The following is a 20697-nucleotide window of genomic DNA, read 5'->3' as shown; positions in this document are numbered from 1 at the left end:
TTTTAAACTAAAATCAACACAATTAAGCATTCTAAGACACAATTCAAGTAGATTAACTCACTAAAGCACAAGACTTCATGGATTAAGGACCCCTACCTCTTAATTGTGCAAAACCCTCAAAGTGGGTCAAGAATTTCAAAATTCCTAGGGAGGCTCAAAGCTTGAATCGCTGGTACAGCCGCAAACGTCACTCAAAAATTCCAAATATTGAAGGAGTAATCTTGATTCAAAGTTTGTTGCAAAACAAAATGAAATAAAGAAGAAAAGAGAGGAAGAAGAGAGAGCTACGGGAGAGTGAGAGATAAGAGACCAAAAAAAAATGTGGTCTGTAGCCTACAAATGTGATAGTGGTGGGTCCTACCATTGTCCTTTTCTTTTCCCTTTTTCTTTTATCTTATAATCCACACCACACAAATACATGCAATGCACCACTATAGGAATGCTACATAATTCATATAAAATAAAAAGTATGAAATGCAATTAAACCCAACTAAAATCCCGTACGCAAAACGTGAAAATACGAAAATGCCCTTGCGGCGACAAAATCCTGAAAAAATGAAAATGCTAAAAATCAGAAACATCACATGGCATCAACCCCAGCCAAAGCTATTGCCAAACTTGATTCATTGTAGGCTGCGAAAACTGGACATAACCGACCAAAGACTTGGGCTCAATAGAGTTAACCCAATTAGTCAGTGGGTTAAAAGATGCACCTTGGCCCAATCCCACTATTGGAATGGATAGAAAAATAAAGACTATGCCAATAGTGGAAACCATAAAGCCCAACGGCCAGAGGCCCAGCAAACCCATACTAGAACCTTCCAGGAGTATGTGGTCCATAACGAAAGCGTAAATGATATGCCAGTCATGCAACGTAAGCAACAACAGTGATGACGTCATGTCTACCTGCTTGAACAGTATCCCAAAGCATTGATAGGCACGGTGAACCGAATCCGGTGAGCTTGATGAACAAGATAACAAATCGGCCGGGGATCCTACTCGATCCTCTTGTCCGAGATACAAGGATACCAAGGGAGGGTAGACTTTCGTATGGATAGCACAAGAAGAAAACAAACAGAAAATACACACAACACAACAAACAAAGACCATTAGATCCATAACAAAACCAAGAAAAACGGTAGAAATACTTGGATCAAACGGAAAAATCAGCAAACATAGGTCATCAGGTATGTCACCTTTCCAGATTGCCGATGAAACAAGCAGGAGCACACAAGATCCAATCCATCCAGCCAACAGAGATAAGCTGTAGGCGGGATTAGTGAGGACAACCATCCCCCAAACACCCTATTGGAAAGAAATCCAAACTCTGATGGAACAGAGAACCTTAACGAGGTGAGGAAAAGACAATTCTGATAAACAGAGAATAGAAAACTTGATCAAAAAGGAAAAAAAAAAGGTAAATGTACTTGACGGTAAAAGGGAAGCGCTAAACTTTTCAATTGCATTTGTATCCTTCCCAAGCCTTCGTGGGCTTAAAATTAAATCCTTTTGAGCAAAATCTCTTTTAGGGATGCTCCTTCTTCATTTAAGGAATGGATCCTCTTCAAATAATTTTGAGCAAGTCACATATCTGTACATTTAAATTGGTATATAAATAAGGTCTACCATACATATGTTTTGTGCACTGGTGCAGATTTAGGGTCTAGATTTACCAGTACAACTTTTGTTTGCATTGGTGCAGATTTAGGACCAATAGCAATTTGATCTGAAAAGTACGACATAAACAATAAAAATTCAATAGTTTTTTCAATAATTTTAAAGTTGCATGATTTTGTGCAGGAAAAAAAAGAAAAGAAAAAGAGGAGCAGTCAAAAGAGAGAAATACATAGATATCTCAAAAGCGATTAATACAAGAGAGTACATCATCAACATTCAACCAAAACAAATCATAAAAAGGGCAGTCCATATATACATATATATATATACAAAGCAAAATACAAGAGAGTACATCATCAACCAAACCAAATCATAAAAGAGAAACCAAATGCTACAAGAGAGAACAGTACACCAACCACATCTTAAACTTATACACTAATACAAGCTAGTACTTTCGGATATCCCAAAACTTAGGAGTACTGATGCCATAGCCCCAACCGAAGACTATGATTATGGTTTATTATAATACACAGATATCATTGTGGTAACATAGATTATGGTGATATTCATTAATATTGGCACTATTCTTTTATATATTCTTTTAAGAGTGCGTCGGCGAAATAGTCTAAATTTGACCGTCTTGGTTTGATAAAAACCCCTGATATCCTGAATTATCTTGCCAAAATGGCAATCATCCATGTCGAACGCAAGGTCTTTGGTGAGACTGTAAAGGAAATTCACCAACTCTGCATCACCACAATGAGCCCTGATAATACCAGATTGCTTAAGAATAACCATATCATCCAAAGTGACCACAAGGTTATTAAGAAACACTGCAAGAGAAGAGAAATATGGGGAGGCCCATCTATCGTACTGTTCATACACCAACAAGTTTCTAAGAACAGGGCTAGTGTTGTCGTCGACAAACAAAGTTGGGATTTGAAGCACGTTGTCCTCATCATTGAACTTCATGTCAAGCACGTTTCCGGGCTTCGTCCCGAATTTCACACCGGCATGACTTAGTGATTTGGCAGAATACACCCAACCCTTTCCTGAAAATGTTCTGTATGTGTGTGTACTAGTGCTCGAATTCTGGATTGGAGTAGGTGGAGGATGAGGATTTGTGGGTTCAAAACTTGAGTGAAATAATGCAAGCAAATGTGGGTATAACATATTTTTTTCTACATTCAGGTTTTCAATTGCCTCCTTCCCAAGTCTTAATGGTTCGAAAAACTGGAGCGCAAGGCTTTCAAGGGATGTTTCTTCTTTACCTGAGCTTGTTAGTTCAAATAGCTTTTGAAGCACAAACAGAGGCAGTTGGTTTTCGAGCATCAGTAGATCACGACCAAGATTCTGTGGCAACGAGCGCGTTGCAAAAATAGGATCATCTGCAAGCTCTTTCTGCATATATTATGTATATGTTAGAATTAATTAAGAATAATAATGATTTCGTAGACTTTACTATCAAACTATTAATTTATGTATGAGCAAAAATTAATTAGTATTACCTTGTAACTCATGCCACTCAGGCGCAGTAGCTCCACTACGAAGCAACCATCAAGTACCATCATGGTCACAAATTCGTCACTTTTGATATTTTCAAACTCTTCTGAGTAGCATTCTCTTGTATTCCCTTCTAATTTTTTCATGGCGTCCTTAAGGCCTTCTTGCGTGATCTCATTCTGGTGGCTGATCCGCTCCAACATGCGATTAAGAAACCGCAATTTCCGACCTTCCACGGCCTTTAAAGCTGGTGCTTTATAATGAAAAGGGCCAATGGAAATGAACCTGGGAGTGTAAGCTATCCGGTCGACTTCTCGTATGTGGTCGGGAACCCTGAAAATGGACCATCGTTGGCGGGGTAAAGGCTTGGCTTTCCTTGCAGTACTAGTAATTGTTGGGAAGGGGAGGAGTGGATGTTCTGTAAGAAGAGGAGGAGGAGGAGCTTGTGGAGGAGTGCCAGTTTCAGAATTCGTGTTGGCTGCTGAAACCATTCCCTTGATGTGTTCTGTAGCTGCAAGGTTGCCTGCTTCAACCGCATCCTTACCGACGCTGCCATCATGAATATCTACACTACTGAAATCACTAAGAATATCCGCCATTAGTACGAGTTTTAGATTATATATTTATTAGTAATTGAATATATATATGCATATTCTTCAATACATGATTGAAGAGCCACTATATATATATAGGCAAGTCTCGAGAAGCCATCGAAGCTTGTAGGCCATATATGCATGATGGCTGTAAAGACTTCGATACTTAATTTTGACTGAATATATTATAGCTAGTAAGTAGTAAGTCGTGACGACACAGATAGTCTGTCGTGACGACGCAGATATATCATGCATTGCATGTCATATATACATGTCACAGAACTTTAATAATTGTTGGTTGGCACATCTCATTTTATTACGAGCCACATAACTTTCGCATGCGTACATCTCCAAAGAGAGTGTACTGTAACAAGGGTCATTTTGTTCCACATCGGAATCGGATGGGAAAGAGATTGGGTATAAATGGGTGAGTATGCAGCCTTACCTAACAGTTCGAGCTTTTGGGTAAATGGGCAAGCGCCCACCCGTTACAGTTGGTATCAGAGCCAGACCCAGTCCTTGATCCGGTACCACGCCAAGCGCCCGGCCCGGAAGGCGTCCTGGTGAGTCATCCCGGGTAGGCAGGGTGGCCCAACCGCAACGAGGGCGTTGCGAGTTTGGGTGGGGGAGAATGTAACAAGGGTCATTTTGTCCCACATCGGAATCGGATGGGAAAGAAATTGGGTATAAATGGGTGAGTATGCAGCCTTACCTAACAGTTCGAGCTTTTGGGTATAAATGGGTGAGTATGCAGGCTTACCTAACAGTTCGAGCTTTTGGGGTAAATGGGCAAGCGCCCACCCGTTACAGTACCCAGGCAATAGATACACCATTCATATGCATATATGCGTGTATAACTACATACATGCATAGATAAGTACTAGAAAATATTTTTAAAGTATATTTCGCGTAACACTTTTATTTTTTATTTAAAAAAGTGGATAAAAAATACTTTTAAAAAAAATGTGCAAAAAACATTCATAATCTTTTCACATTGTGCAAAAATACCCCATCCGACATAAATTAGTGTTATAATACCCGTTTTGCCCTTTTACTTTTCCAAAAATCTTCAAAGGGGTATATATGCTACTAATCTCATAGTATAGAAGGGTGTTATGTGCACATTAACTTATATATATATATTTTTGAAATATTTTTCTATATATATATTTCTAATCAATTTTTTATTTATTTATTTATTTTTTTTATTTTTTATTTTTATTTTTAACTTTGAGAATTTGTAGAATAAGGATTTGAATTTTTTAAGATTCTAGTTTACTTTTTTCTAATAATTTTTTTTCTTTATTTTATTTTTTTTTCATACCAATACTATTAAACAAAAACAAAATTTTTTTTCCCAATATCAGTGTGCACTGGTTTTCGGAATTTGAAATTTTTTTATTTTCTTTAGTTTGTACTTTTTTTTATTTTTTATTTTTATTTTTACTTTTCTTTTATACTTTTATTTTATATTTTTATCCTTACTTGTCCATTGCCGACATTCTCTAATAGTGTCATTTTCGATCATTTTATAAAATTATTTATTTTTATATATTTTATAAAATGATTCAATAAAGGTAATTTAATTAAGTTAGAGTTTAAATTTGTCCGATGGACCTATATACATTAGATTGAATTAAACTTTATAGGTATTTTTTGCACCAGAAGGACATTCTCTAATAATATAAATTTCAGTCTTTTTACAAAATTATTTATATTTATATATTTTATAAAATGATACAATAAGGGTAATTTAGTTAACTTAAGATTTAAATTTATCAAGAGATCTATTTGTACCAAATTAAAATTTTAGAAGTGTTTTTTTGCACGTAAGGAATGTGATATGCACGATAAACATATTTTAAGAGTGTTTTATGCACTTAATCCCACATATATATTACTACTACTTTACATTACAACAACAATTTTAAATCACATATTACCCAAATAATATAATATGTTGCATAAGCAGCACATGCATTGCATTTAAGGAGCTAGAATCAACATCCATATGTATATGTTGTGTGTGTATATATATATATATATGAAATTTGCATATATATATGGTGGTTTTAATTTCCAATTCTCTTGAACTTAATTTGATGACTTTTTATTTAAAAACTATTATAATAATTTGGGAATATATTAAAATGTCAATTAAACAAGTAATTAAATAACTCCAAGATAACGAAAATCCAATAATAAGTAGATTTACATCCATGATACGTAGATATCTTCACAAAAGAAGGTTAAATATACCCCCACCTTACTTTCACAGTATCATTAAAAATCTGGATTAATATACTTATACATCAGCTCATTTTATTGAAAATCCAGATGCTGGCCTATTGATTGCTTTCACTTTTGGCAGGCATGGGGGAAGAATGATTGATCCCCAGAAGAAAGTGATCGAACGTATTATTTATTGATAATATCTTCCTTTATACTATTATTTTAAAATATATCGAGCTTACATGTGTTTCACATGGTGGAAGATAATTAATCAGAACATTTGAGATTACTATGAAACCAAGTTGATCAAATTATGCATTTCACTTTTTTGATATGTCCCTTTGGAAATTATATAAAAAATATATATATGATATTTTTGTCCGTGTTAGGCTAAAAAATATATATATGATATTTTTGTCTTATAATCACTATGCCTCTGCCCCCACGGATGTCGCTCCCCCTTAATGGTTTGTAAATCTTATGACTAATAGTTTTTTTTTTATATTTATTTTTACAGGATTGATATGGGATAGAAGTGCATTTCAGAGAAGAATACAGTGATAAATATTTAGGAAAAGAGATATATACAGGTAAAATAATTTTTTATTTATTTTTATATTTGACAAATGTCTAAATCGAAATTGAGGTCGAGTTCATTAGATGAAGAGAGTGTAAAATAACTTGTCAAAAATTGATGAGTAAAATATTTTTGTTAATTTTTAATATATATATTTTTTCTAAATATTTTATGATAATCAAACATGAAGAGATAAAAAAAATATTATACATCAAAATAAATGGAGTTTTAATAGGGAATTCGTTCTCCATGGATCACGACCTAAGCAAGGAACTTGTTTTTGAAATATACTACTAGCACTTAGAACTGATACAACCTTCTTCTGTTTTTTTTTTTTTTTTTTTTTTTGGGAATTTAAAAATGATAATAGTTTCTATGACACAATCTCAATAAACTAGCATGTTCACGTGATAGTCAAGTCGTTATTTCCACCCAGTGATCGATTCTGAGTATACAAATTAATTCAATGACGTTTGCCCAAAAAAATAAAAAATTAATTCAATCATAGTTGTCTCGCAATTGAGAATCGTATTGCGATCTTAGTCTTATTTCAATTGTTATTAAATCTGACGTATGGTATGTCTTAAATTGAGTGCGTCATCACAGTTGTGTCATAATTGTCTTTTTTTGGTTTACATTGATAAAAAGATGAGCTGATATTATTTAAACCTAGACAAATAAACAATGGTCTGGACATCAAAACTGGACTTTAAAGGTAAAAATCGACAAATAGGCAATAGTTCAGATATCAAAATCGGACTTTAGAGTTATTTAAAAGTGATGCTATTCAAATTCATAACTCTAATCTATTTGTTAAGATTTATTTGATATAATATTTAAATTCAAATGTAAATATAATTCAGAACCTACAAATAAGTTTGAGAAAATCACTTCTTTATTATTTAAACAAAAAAATTTATGTTATATTAAAATTGGACAAATAGGCAATAATCGGGACATCAAAATCAAGACCTCAAATGAGCAAATATTATATTAATGAAATTTATTCTAAAAAATATAATAAGGAGTCCAGCTCAGAATTTCTTATTATTGATATCCACCAATGTCAAGATTTTGATCTTATCCAAATGGTTGTTAAAAAAAAAAGGATCTTATCCAAACGGGCCTACTTGTCAATGGAATGGTGGAACCGTGGAAAGATGTATGACAAGGCGTGGAATAATAGGACAAATAGAATTTCATCAACTCTGTCGGCGCTCATCAAAAGTTGGTTATTTTTTTCTTCATCAAAAGTTTTCACCTATCTTACATCCATGGCCTACAAGACTTTCACATCAACGTGTTTGTCCTATAGTACTGATGAAGGAGGTCAAGTCTCCCGGCCAATTCTTGTAGGCCATGGTTAATTAAATTTCTTCTTCTATTGTTTTTTTTTTTTAATTTTTAGAGAGAATTTATTTTTAGACTTATTTATATAATTTTCTTCTAGTATTAAATTTTTTCTATTATAAATATTCATGTATTGTAAGGGCATAATTTAATATTTGATTAATAATATTTAAATTGCTTTGCAATTTTTTCTTTTACTTTTTGGATTTAAAATACCATACTTTGTAGATTCAAAGTAACCCATATTCCTTGTGAATGTCTTCATAATTTCTGTTGACGTAACAGTATTAGAGCTTTGATTTAGCCTGGTCTGATGACAATTGTTCGTTTTGGTAGCACCCACTTTGCCAACGTTGATCACAGAGTAAAGGCCTCTTGGGCAGCCATGCATACTCAAGAACGATTCGTAGAAACATGTTTTAGGATTGGTGGCAATCAAGTTCGTGGTTTAGTTCGAGTTCGCATTGATGATGTGTCTCGTAACCAACCGAATATGGGTCATATTCTTGTTTATCCACGTAAGCTTCCAGCATATGCGGGTTATTTCGATGATTATTCAGATAATGAGGAGTTCGGATTCAGTGATCGAGGTAGATGCAACAGAAATAGTGAATTTCATGTAAAACTTGATCTATTTACTTCCAATGGAATCATTGTTATTGAAGATGTCTTGGACTAGCTTAAAGAAGTTGAAGAATTTTTTGAGTATTTTGATGTACCTGAAAACAAGCAAGTTTCGTTTGTTGCCCTTAAGCTTAAAGAATGGGTTTCAGCTTGGTGGGAACAAACACAGATTGACTGGAGGAGTCAATTCAAGGAAGATGACACGTGCAGTCGTGGTAAAAGATGAAACAACTATTGATGGCTAATTTCTTAATTACCATCAAATTATGAGGAATTGATGTTTTAAAAACTAGAATTATCGGAAAGAGAGTCTATCTTTAAAAAAGTTTATGAAGAAAATTTCAAAAAAGATAATGGTGTCAAGGATAGTAATAATTTTGTTGAAGCAACGACTAATATTATTGAGGTTGAACAAGAGCAAAATTATATTGCTTCCCCTATTGTAGTTGAAAAAGATGAAGTCAATGATGTGAACTCATTAATTCATTTGCACAAGTTGGTAGATGCATAAAATGATTTTAGCACGACAAAAGAAGAAGATGGTGACAAGAAGTTCGATGCTAAAATTGAGTAACAAGAATTTATTAATGATCATCGAGTTAATGATTTTTCCAAATTAGATGTGCAAGATGGTATGGAAGAATTTGGGTTTCAAATCGATGAAGTATCAATATTTAAGTATATTGTAAGTGAAGAAATTTTAATTCTAGAAGATGCCAATGAAGATATTTTGGTGTCGTGTTTTGGAGGTTTCTCATAAAAATAATGAGTACGTTGTTGTGGCAAACAATACTTCATATTATTTGCAGCCAAACTTGAGGACGAGTTTTTATAAAATGGAGGGGATTGATTTAGGATAAAATATATTCTTAACAATTCTACAAGTCCTTTTATTTATTTATTTATTATTTTTATTACCAGAATTGAGTATTTTTTCGGTGGAAACAATGTATCGAGAAAAACTCATTATCTTTAGCTTGCGAGCCATGTTAATTTTATGCTAAAAACCTTCATTTAGGGCTCCAAAATCATAAACTTTTGTTCAGGGCTCCGAAATCGCATTTTCTTGTCTTATATGAAGCCTGCTGATTATTTCGAGATTTTTGTTTGAGGCCTTAACGAAGTCAGAATACTCTCAGATTTTATATTTAGTAGTTTTTATTAATTATGTTTTATTTTTTATTTTTTATAGAATTTTTAGCTAGAAATAATTTATTTGTAGGCTTATTTATAGGATTAGTTTCGTTTTACGTACTCTTAGATTTTCTCTATTATAAATAAGATATACTTGATTGAGACGAGAAATTATTAGATAGTCTCATCTATTTGACACTTGGTGGACTAATTCAATGAAAATCTCCGACCATTAAATTTTATAATTTATTAATACACTTTTATCAGGCCATTTTTTCAATCCGAGAGTCTATATTTAACTGGTCCACCAAGTGTCAATAGTCCAAAACCATCTAATAATTTCTCGATTGAGACCTTCCTTTGAAAAGTAACAATCTGATATCGTTAGGCCATCGGCCTGTTACTCTTTTTAATTGAGATTATTCTAAAATTTTTATTCAACTTTGCAAATTTAAAATTATCCTACTTTATAAATTCAAAATAACTTTCTTTTTTTTTTTTTTTTTGAACGATTTTATAACTTCCGTCAAGTCGTAGTATAGTACGTAATGATAAGATCATGAAATCATTTTCGTGGGATATATACACGTCGATATCTATTTCGTGCGATAGATACATGTCACAAAAATAACTTTATAAATTCAAAATAACCTTTATTTTTTTTTTTTTAAAACGATTTTATAACTTCTGTCAAGTCGTAATACGGTACGTAATGATAACAGAGATCATGAAATAATTTTCATGTGATATATACATGTCCATATCTTTTTCGTGTGACAGATACATGTCACAAAAATAACTTTATTGTTGGCACGTCTCATTTTATAACATCACGTCATCACACAACTTTGGGAAGCTGAAAATATCCCATCTATTTATCTTCATGTAAATTTTGTATATCTTCAAAGGTGAATGCTTGCACTTTGGCAATGAGCTAGCATGGCAAGAGACATTGACACTATCGATACACGAACACACCTATATGTATATGTATATACATACATATATACATATATTCAAAAAAAAAATAACAAACCTTAAATTTAATTACAATTAAGCCAAACATCAAGTTATTGTAATGTACCCTAATATTATTATATATATATATATATATTCAATTGTAAATCTTCTCCAATTGGGAGCATTCATAGTGACCTAATCATGACATCCAAGTGTATTGTGACTCTTATGATTAAAACTAAACATAAGTAAATCTAAGGTTTTGATATGTTTTGGAATATATATATATATATATATATATATATATATTTGAAGGATTATTGCCATATATCACTAATACCATAGTACGTAACCACACACGTAATGTCGGTTAAATGTTCCAAGTGCCCTGTGGCCCCATATACTACTAGAACTTGGAATTTTGGTAACTACAAAATATTCTTCTTCTTCTTCTTTTATTTTATTTTTATTATTGAAAATAAGTGTTGGTAAAATATATGCTTCATGTGACATTTAAGATATAACAAACCTTATACTAATATATCATGAGATAATTAACAATATACTAAGAAATCATTAATTAAATATGCAACTCTATATTTAATTAAATATGCAAAATAAATTAATGAAATAATAATTATAAATAAAGAACCTGGACCGAGGCTAGTATTGGATACTATGTCCTTAAGACAGATTCGCCCCGTTATGGTGCTAACGGACTCAGTGGCGTCTATCTCCCAGGATACAACGGTCTACATCCACCAGTAGCAGCACTACAAACTCGTAGATACGGCGAACCTTTTCCGTGTAATACTCTCTCTGACTCAAAAATGCATCTATGCTATATAAATGCTGAACTAGGTGCAATTCGAATCAAATGGTTCGAACCAATCTTAATATGGGTCGATGAAATTGGATTAGGGTCTAAGAGGTTCGGACCACTTAACCTATGGTTTGAACCCACTTGGGTTGGGTTCAAGTCTAGAGAGGGAGATAGAAGAAAATGAAAATGAACTAATTGCAAATGCTCCAAATGGGGGTATTTATAGAAACAGATATACCTTTTCGGATTGGGTGTATCTCTTCATTATTGGACATAACCATTGCAATAGGTTGCAATGCTTCACATGGTGTCTGTTCACCACTAGACACATCTATTCTAATAGGTTGCAATGATTCACGTGGTGTCTGTTCACCAATAGACATATCTATTCTAATAGGTTGCAATGGTTCACGTGGTGTCTGTTCACCAATAGACACATCCATTCTAATAGGTTGCAATGGTTCACATGGTGTCTGTTCACCAATAGACACATCCATTCCAATAGGTTACAATGGTTCCATTGGTGTCTTTTCGAGTGGGTGCAACCATGGGTTATGATGGTTCGGAAAAAGGTGTAACCCTTTGAAAAAAAAACTAAAAAGTGGTTTTTTAATTTAAAAGGTGTAACCCTTTAGAAAAACTAAAATATGGTTTTTTAATTTAAAAGGTGTAACCTTTAGAAAAACTAAAAAGTAGTTTTTTTTTTTAATTAAAAAGCCAACCACCCAAAAAACCCACTCATTTGTGAAACCCATTTAAATAAGCCCAGCCCAAAATTAGGCCCAATCCAAAATTCCAAAAAAGAAAATCTGGACTTTACAATTAGGCCCAAGCCCAAGCCCAAATCATAAACTCAGCTTATTTAAATTTTAATTTGTTTCAACATTTTTTCCATGTGGGACAAACACTTCCCACATTTTGCATACCCATTTAGGCTTATCAAAACACCATACTTTGGAGCTAATTTCTCATTCATCCGGAAACGGATTTCAGAAAGTAAATATACCACATTCATCTCCTTACGGAGAGAAACGCGCTTGTCTAGAGATCCGTAAAAAAATTATTAACGGAATCTATTTCAAATCTCATCCAAAGTTTATGTTTTTAATGCCCCCATTTCCAATAATCCCCCACATGAATGAAAATTTGCGTAAAATGCAAAAGACGATCATGCAGACACTAGAAAGAGTATAGTCGAAAAGTTACTGCATCAGGATAGGTGGCTTTTGGATTTGAACCTTCCCTAGTGTATTGCTATCGGATTTACTGGCTAACCAGTGAACGCGATGTCTTGAACTGTTCAGCCGTTTATGTAAACCAAGACAATAACAAACACACAGTAGCTTTCCTCACAAAGTTGGTTCTCATTGTTGTGTTCATTTTGGCCCTGAACAAGTCCTGGTATTCAATGAGTGCTCTAGAAAACTTAGCCTTTATAATTCTCATAGAAACGGCCCCACTTCACACTCATATAGGTGACTTCTTATTAAGAGTATCCTACCAAACCCCACTTGAATTTTCAAGGTATAAGAGTCATTAAAAGCGTAGCTTATCCTAATCATCGCTGTAGGTAGCACTGTCTCATCATAGAATGGGTAGAAGATTTATATCTTCCTAGTGCTTTTGGTGAGTCACTCAGAATTTCTGTTGTCCCTTTGAACCTAGATCTTGGGATCTCCAGTCAACTAGGTTGGGTTTCCATTAAGGTGACTCGTTAGCTTTCGGCTTTTAATCCCAATCCCCTCGATGATCTATACAATTGCTCTCTAGTACAACCCTCAATTTTATATGTGGCCACAAGGTTGTGTTTAGAAATATTACACTCTGCAGAGATTTCTCCAGGTGAGAGCAACTGTATACTTTGTGCCCTAAAATTGCTTATTGTTAGCAATATCATTTTCTTTAGTGGCACAGGTGTAGACTTACTTTGAATTGTCCTCTAGGTGAAATCTATTGACTTCCCTATTTGATTTATTCAAAGTTTCTAACTTTGAGTTATATTAAGAACATAGAACTACACCTTTAATATAAAAGACATATCCACTATTGGATTTGAAGTCTTTAATATCCCATATCCAGATTGCATCACTGTTACACCTCCAATTTAGTTAGATACCTCGATCTATGCAATATTGGATTTAGGGTGTATCTCAACTACCCAATTTATTGTTTTTTAGTGATCCGATCCTGGATTGAAAATGTGCAATTAAACACAGTTATTAAGATGCCTTACAATCTCAACCAATGATATACTTCGGCTAGTATTTATATTTGAGATTCACATCTACAAAAGTTAGCTAGGCTTTTGTTATCATAACTAGTATTATCTCAATCTCACTCTATTGAGAATATAGTATGTTATTAGAGGTTAAATCTTTCATATCAAATATACTAATTAGTATATCATTAATTTTTTTTTTTTTTTAAGGCATACAATGACTTATACATCACATTTATGTCATTGTCTTGGTACTAGCTTTAATCCATTCAAGGACTTATAAGCTTGCACACTTTACTCTTCAACTAGAACAAATAACTCAGCTCTTCCGCTGGAAAAAGAACTTTTCTAGTTGTTCCATAATATTTTCCTCATAGAAAACAACATGCATTATTGTTATAATACTATAAATGATTTTTGGTTCTATCCAAAATTTCTTAGGATTAAGAACCCTACATTTATAACTATTTTTTATTTGGTGAGGTAACTCATAGCAAATTTTATCTATGGACAATATCCCCCCACAACTTTGGGATAATCCTGAAATTTTATATATGATATATTTCTTATAGTTTTCCAACTCTTGAAATACCATATATTAAATATTTCACCTCATTTACCTTTCCAAGGTTCTATATTCATTTTTTAACAAGCATGTCTAACAGTCTCTAGTGCATATGTATTCACTTTATCTCTAGCTTGTTTTTATAATATATCACTGACGTTAATATGAATTAATGCTAGAGATATGGGCTTTAATTAATATTTGCTTCTACATCTCTTGTATTTATGAATTGAATTATTCATGTCATATTAACATGTCATAACCTTTCATGTGTCACACATCACATAACTCAATCATTTAAGCAAATAATTATCTTAGTATTTAAGTTTTGGATACAATCACCACAGAGTGAGCACTCACTTCTCAAGTATTATTACACACTCTTCTCATATCTCACTACTATGTTATGACGAGCACCCACTTTTCAGTTATTACCTCGAGCTTGAAGTTAAGTTTGTTTAGTTAGCAATTCTAGTAGCTCATAACTTTAGTACACACTTATCTAAGTGATCTATCTTGGTAGTAGAGTAATTTGTTTTGAAGAATATTCTTCAAAAACTACTACTTTACAAGTAGTATTATTCCTTCCTACATGAGCAGATATGATGTATAGCTCAACTAGCTTATGGCTAAAATGGCTACTCATCACCCTCATGTTTTTTTACTATCAAGTTAAGAGCTAGAACCAACTGATAGTTTTTCATCTTCCTCTTAGGTTTTGTGCACATCATTAATCATTTTAGCTTATACCTAAGCTAACTAGTTTGTAACTCAATAACATTTTAGCTTTTAGCTAAATTGTATATTAGAGCTAACTAACTTGATTTAGCTTGTCTAGGTGTACTTGCTTAGTGTATCCATAACATTTTCCATTAAATTCTTTCGAGTTATTGGAAAATTTTCTCTGATTCAGCCCATTTACAGCTATAAATGTCTTAAACACTAGTATAGATCGTTTTCCTTTGACTATCAAAAGAGTTGACATAATTGGACTAGTCCATTCATACAAAATTCAATAATATCACATATTAAATAAATTATGTTGTAAATTTGAATTACAATACACTTAAGTAATTCAACTACATGGTTCAATATTATAGTATCAAATGAAAGTAAACATTTATAAAAATAATATTAAACTTGCATAACAATATAGTTTCATATTATATCACATGATTAATTATATCACATAATTAATATAAGAAATAATAATAATCAAGAGAAGAATTTGCTTCCTTAAAGCTTTGTAGCTTATTCTCCAATAAACATGCTAGAAAATCAGGAATAAAAGATTTAGACGTTCTAGCCTTTTTATTACCTCTAAGCTCATCTTTATTTTCATTGTATGATTTATGCACAAGGAAATGATATGCTATACTGTTATGAGCATAACCTATCAAAGGTTTTATGTGTGGGGACTGTGCACTTGTAGCTCGCCTAGTGTGGTAGCTTGTTAGTGTCTCTTGCACCCGTCCACGACACACTCACCTACAAGGTTGTCACATTTTAGGACCACTCTAACCTTTCATAAGAGTAGGATCTGCAACCTTAAATAGACACGCCCACACTTTTAAGAATTTACAGAAAGGTTTTCAACCTTTCCATAATTCATATGATGTCACATTTCTAAGGTTTCATCTTTACTTCGTGGCAAATACACATAACGGTATCTTGTGCAACCATTGATAAAAGTAAAGAAGTACCTTTTTCCACCTCTAGTTGGTACATGTTTAAGGTAATGTCATATACTTCATAATATCATATTACAGAATTAAATAATTCAATCAATATTGAATAATTCAATAATCTACTTATATAACATGCTTTAATTTCACAAAATATTAAATGCATTAATATTTAACATATTATCATATAATAATGTATATAACATTATTTTATCATATCTCAACTATTAGTATAATATTTACTTGTTTATATCTTAAATAGAAACATATAATAAAATCTACGCAAGGAATGGATCTGTCTTAAGATTATTGGTAAAATATATGCTTCATGTGACATTTAAGATATAACAAACCTTATACTAATATGTCATGAGATAATTAACAATATACTAAGAAATCATTAATTAAATATGCAACTCTATATTTAATTAAATATGGAAAATAAATTAATAAAATAATAATTATAAATAAAGAACCTGGACCGAGGCTAGTATTGGATACTATGTCCTTAAGATAGATTCGCCCCGTTATGGTGCTAACGGACTCAGTGGCGTCTATCTCCCAGGACACAACGGTCTACATCCACCAGTAGCAGCACTACAAACTCGTGGATACGGCGAACCTTTTCCGTGTAATACTTTCTCTGACTCAAAAATGCATCTATGCTATATAAATGCTGAACTGGGTGCAATTCGAATCAAATGGTTCGAACCAATCTTAATATGGGTCGATGAAATTGGATTAGGGTCTAAGTGGTTCGGACCACTTAACCTATGGTTTGAACCCACTTGGGTTGGGTTCAAGTCTAGAGAGGGAGATAGAAGAAAATGAAAATGAACTAATTGCAAATGATCCAAAGGGGGGTATTTATAGAAACAGATATACCTTTTCGGATTGGGTGTATCTCTTCATTATTGGACATAACCATTGCAATAGGTTGCAATGGTTCACATGGTGTCTGTTCACCACTAGACACATCTATTCTAATAGGTTGCAATGGTTCACGTGGTGTCTGTTCATCAATAGACACATCCATTCTAATAGGTTGCAATGGTTCACGTGGTGTCTGTTCACCAATAGACACATCCATTCCAATAGGTTACAATGGTTCCATTGGTGTCTTTTCGAGTGGGTGCAACCATGGGTTATGATGGTTCGGAAAAAGGTGTAACCCTTTGAAAAAAAAACTAAAAAGTGGTTTTTTAATTTAAAAGGTGTAACCCTTTAGAAAAACTAAAATATGGGTTTTTAATTTAAAAGGTGTAACCTTTTAGAAAAACTAAAAAGTAGTTTTTTTTTTAATTAAAAAGCCAACCACCCAAAAAACCCACTCATTTGTGAAACCCATTTAAATAAGCCCAGCCCAAAATTAGGCCCAAATCCAAAATTCCAAAAAAGATTAATCTGGACTTTACAATTAGGCCCAAGCCTAAGTCTAAATCATAAACTCAGCTTATTTAAATTTCAATTTGTTTCAACATTTTTTCCATGTGGGACAAACACTTCCCACATTTTGCATACCCATTTAGGCTTATCAAAACACCACACTTTGGAGCTAATTTCTCATTAATCCGGAAACGGATTTCAGAAAGTAAATATACCACATTCATCTCCTTACGGAGAGAAACGCGCTTGTCTAGAGATCCGTAAAAAATTATTAACGGAATCTATTTCAAATCTCATCCAAAGTTTATGTTTTTAATGCCCCCGTTTCCAACAATAAGAACTATGTTTTTCATTTGCTCTTGATCTAGACTTAATTGTTAATTAGTTGTTGTTTGAGTTGCTTAATTAGGCTTGGTCTTTGTTCTTGGTTATAATCCAGTGCCCTGTTACCCTTCATGCTTGGGCTAGCTTGCATGCTTCCATGGTAACGGGGTCTATGTTCTCCTTGTTTTGGTTAGTTGGTCGTATTATAGCTTGAGTGTGGTATGTTTCTGGCTTCTGCTCGTAATTTATTGCTTCTTCCTGCTATTTTTGCTGGCTACTTTGTTTCTTTCTTGTCTCAGACTTTTTGGTCTTTTTGATTGTGGCGGGTTCTCTTATATATATATACTCTGTACATTCTGCTTTAGTTTTTTTAAAATTTTGCATATTAGGTGTAACACCCCCACATTTCCCACGCATAAGTTGATCAGGCTTATACACGAAAAACGAGGGATATCAAAAACAATTGGCAATATACAAGCATGGAATACAAAATGATGGAAATAAAAGAATTTAGACAGGAAAGAAACATTAAATAATACAACATCCATCCATCCTTTATTTAATACAGTACTTCATTACAACTTGGAAATCCTACGTCAGGGATCCCTAAATATAACCCTGAGAGTTCAACGTCAAAAGTAAATAAAAACTGAAACTGAAATACTACATAAAACTTCTACCCTGCACTGGATCGTAGGAGTAGATGAGTTCGGATGATGGTCCCACACTGCTAACCTCAGCCTTGAAACGGATACTGACCGTATCCTGAAATAACAACAATGGTGGGTCAACCCCACGAGCAAGTCCTCTCTACTATGACCCAAATCAGAGAATCAAATAAATTAATCATTATGAATCGGATGAGTACTATATCTGTATACATCCTATGGGAACTATCCAATGTATAACATGACCTCAACCAGAATAGACGGTGATCACTTAGACTCACACTAGGTGGTCAAGTGTCGCCTTTCCCTACCCGGGAAATCAGCTATTATACATGGTGCACGGTACTGACAACACAGACTATAACGCACTACACAGTGATAACACCTCGCAAAGTACTGATGAATATACTGAGCATATCAATTAGGCAACACATGCCAACAATATTAATAAATATACCGAGTATGTCAATTAGGCAACACATGCCAATAATATTAAACCACATACCCCGACAGCCACACATCTGTCTATCGCAACGAATGCATAAGGTATAAATGAGTCTAAACTTATTAGTCAGCTCATATGGTTCTATATGGCAACACATCCATATAATATAAATGCGACATAATTAAACAGTCCATTTATTTCCTGAAATGCACACAGCATAATAGTCATGGTTTATATATCAATTAACAGTATAAACATCCTATAAGATATCATGGGTAATTTATCTGACTAAAACCATGGCCTTATTTCATTTAACAGTAATGTTTGATACCATTAAATACGATAATAACACTATTTATATTTAACAATGTCGTTAAATAAATCACATTAGTATCCGTACTGCGAACGAGCCAATAAATGCTTAGAAAAGATTAATCGGCCATAAGAATAAGTAACGGGTGTTAAAATAATAATTTCGTGGCCTGTTAAACCCGTAATTACCAACACAGTACCTAAAAATCCAAGTTTAAGGTTCTGGAATTTACAAAATAGGCCCTAGGGGTATTCTGGTAATTTCCAGCAGCTGTAGGGACCCCACACGCGCCCTCACGCGCCTCCCAGAGCCTCCCCACGCGCAGCCAAGCTTTCCCCACTCTCCCACGCGCCTCCACGCGCGTCTGGCATCAGCCACGCGCCCGCACGCGCTCCCACGCGCGTCTGGAGAGTCCTACGCGCGCGCACGCGCTGCCACGCGCGCACTAAGGGTGCCTTGCTGACGCGGCGTCCTCCGGTTGGTTGGCTGCATCAGCTTTCCTGCATGCGCGCCACACCGGATCAATCCACCTGCATCTCCTCCATCCAACGTTCCCTGATCCGGGTGTACCGCGGTATCATGGACCGCGATGCACCGGATCAATCAGACTCCACTAATGGCCAGGATGCGCGCGTACACCCTCCTATGGTGCGCCGCGTTGCACCGGATCACTCCGGTCGTCTCCCCCACTGCCGGCGACCGGAAAACTCGCCGGAAGGTCGCCGGAAATTGCAGAAAATGCTCGGAAAAATCTAGAAAATTCTAGAAAAATCCCTAAAGTCTTATTTAATTATTTTTAGCCATTATTAATTTCATAGGACATTAAATAAATATATACCATCCTATATAATTAAAATTCCATTAATTTAATAAAATAAAATTAATTATTTATTAACCTCCTAACCTTGGCTCTATGCATAAAAATAAGCTAAACAATTAATTTATTAATTCAAAGGGGAAAAGTAGATAATAACTTGCCTTTTTGGATTTAAAATAAATCCGCCGGTCTGCGCGTAGTCGGGTAAAATTGCCTACACCGGTCCAAGCTTCTTTCTCTTTCTCTTTTCCTTTCACTCTTATAAAATAGCTCTCTAGAATTGATACTTTGCTTCTAACTCCCTTTATTTTCTTCTAAGGCAAGCTAGTTAATTTATATACAAAATATATAATATAAATATTACAAATATCTTATTTTTTCATCAACTAACCATCCTCCCAACCATATGGCTTCAATTCCAACCATAACCATTGATGCAATCCTATCCTAATCTCTAATTTCATCATGACTTTGGTTTAATACTATTATTATTATTATAACTATTATTATTATTATTACTAATATTATTATTAATAAACTTTTATTATTATTATTATTATATTTTTATTATTATTATTATTAAACTAATATAATTATTATTATTGTTATTACAAAATAATATATTATATCATCATAATACTTTATAACACAAATATAATACTCTAATTAACTAATATTGCTTAATTAAACATAATCAACAAATAAAAGTAATTAAAATAATACATGCACAATTAAATGAATAAATTTACTATTTTAACATACACAATTAATTTACATGCACAATTAAATGAATTTAATAAAATAATGTAGTATGCACAAATAAATAAAATTAATTAACCTAACACAAAATTAATTTAAATACA

At 33.4% G+C, this 20697-nt stretch overlaps 1 protein-coding gene across 1 annotated transcript; it reads right to left on the bottom strand.

Annotated features, from left to right (window-relative positions):
• Positions 1 to 1883: 1883 nt before the first annotated feature.
• On the bottom strand, positions 1884 to 3849 carry LOC132277473 (putative UPF0481 protein At3g02645). Its single transcript, XM_059779326.1, has 2 exons — positions 3126 to 3849; positions 1884 to 3018 (listed from the first exon to the last, which is right to left on the bottom strand). Exons 1-2 carry the CDS (start codon positions 3717 to 3719, stop codon positions 2128 to 2130), a joined length of 1485 nt encoding a protein of 494 aa, XP_059635309.1. The 5' UTR covers positions 3720 to 3849; the 3' UTR covers positions 1884 to 2127.
• Positions 3850 to 20697: the final 16848 nt, after the last annotated feature.

This window comes from Cornus florida, unplaced genomic scaffold, assembly GCF_030987335.1.
Source record: "Cornus florida cultivar Cherokee Brave unplaced genomic scaffold, ASM3098733v1 CherokeeBrave_3.0.0_Hap2_Chr10, whole genome shotgun sequence".
Lineage (NCBI taxonomy): Eukaryota > Viridiplantae > Streptophyta > Magnoliopsida > Cornales > Cornaceae > Cornus > Cornus florida.
This window is presented reverse-complemented; position numbering and strand designations above follow the sequence as displayed.

Coding starts and splice junctions, on each gene's coding strand:
- LOC132277473 (XM_059779326.1), bottom strand. CDS start 3,719: ATGGCGGATATTCTTAGTGATTTCAGTAGTGTAGATATTCATGATGGC. Junction 3,019..3,125: donor TGAGTGGCATGAGTTACAAG/GTAATACTAATT, acceptor TAATATATGCAG/AAAGAGCTTGCAGATGATCC.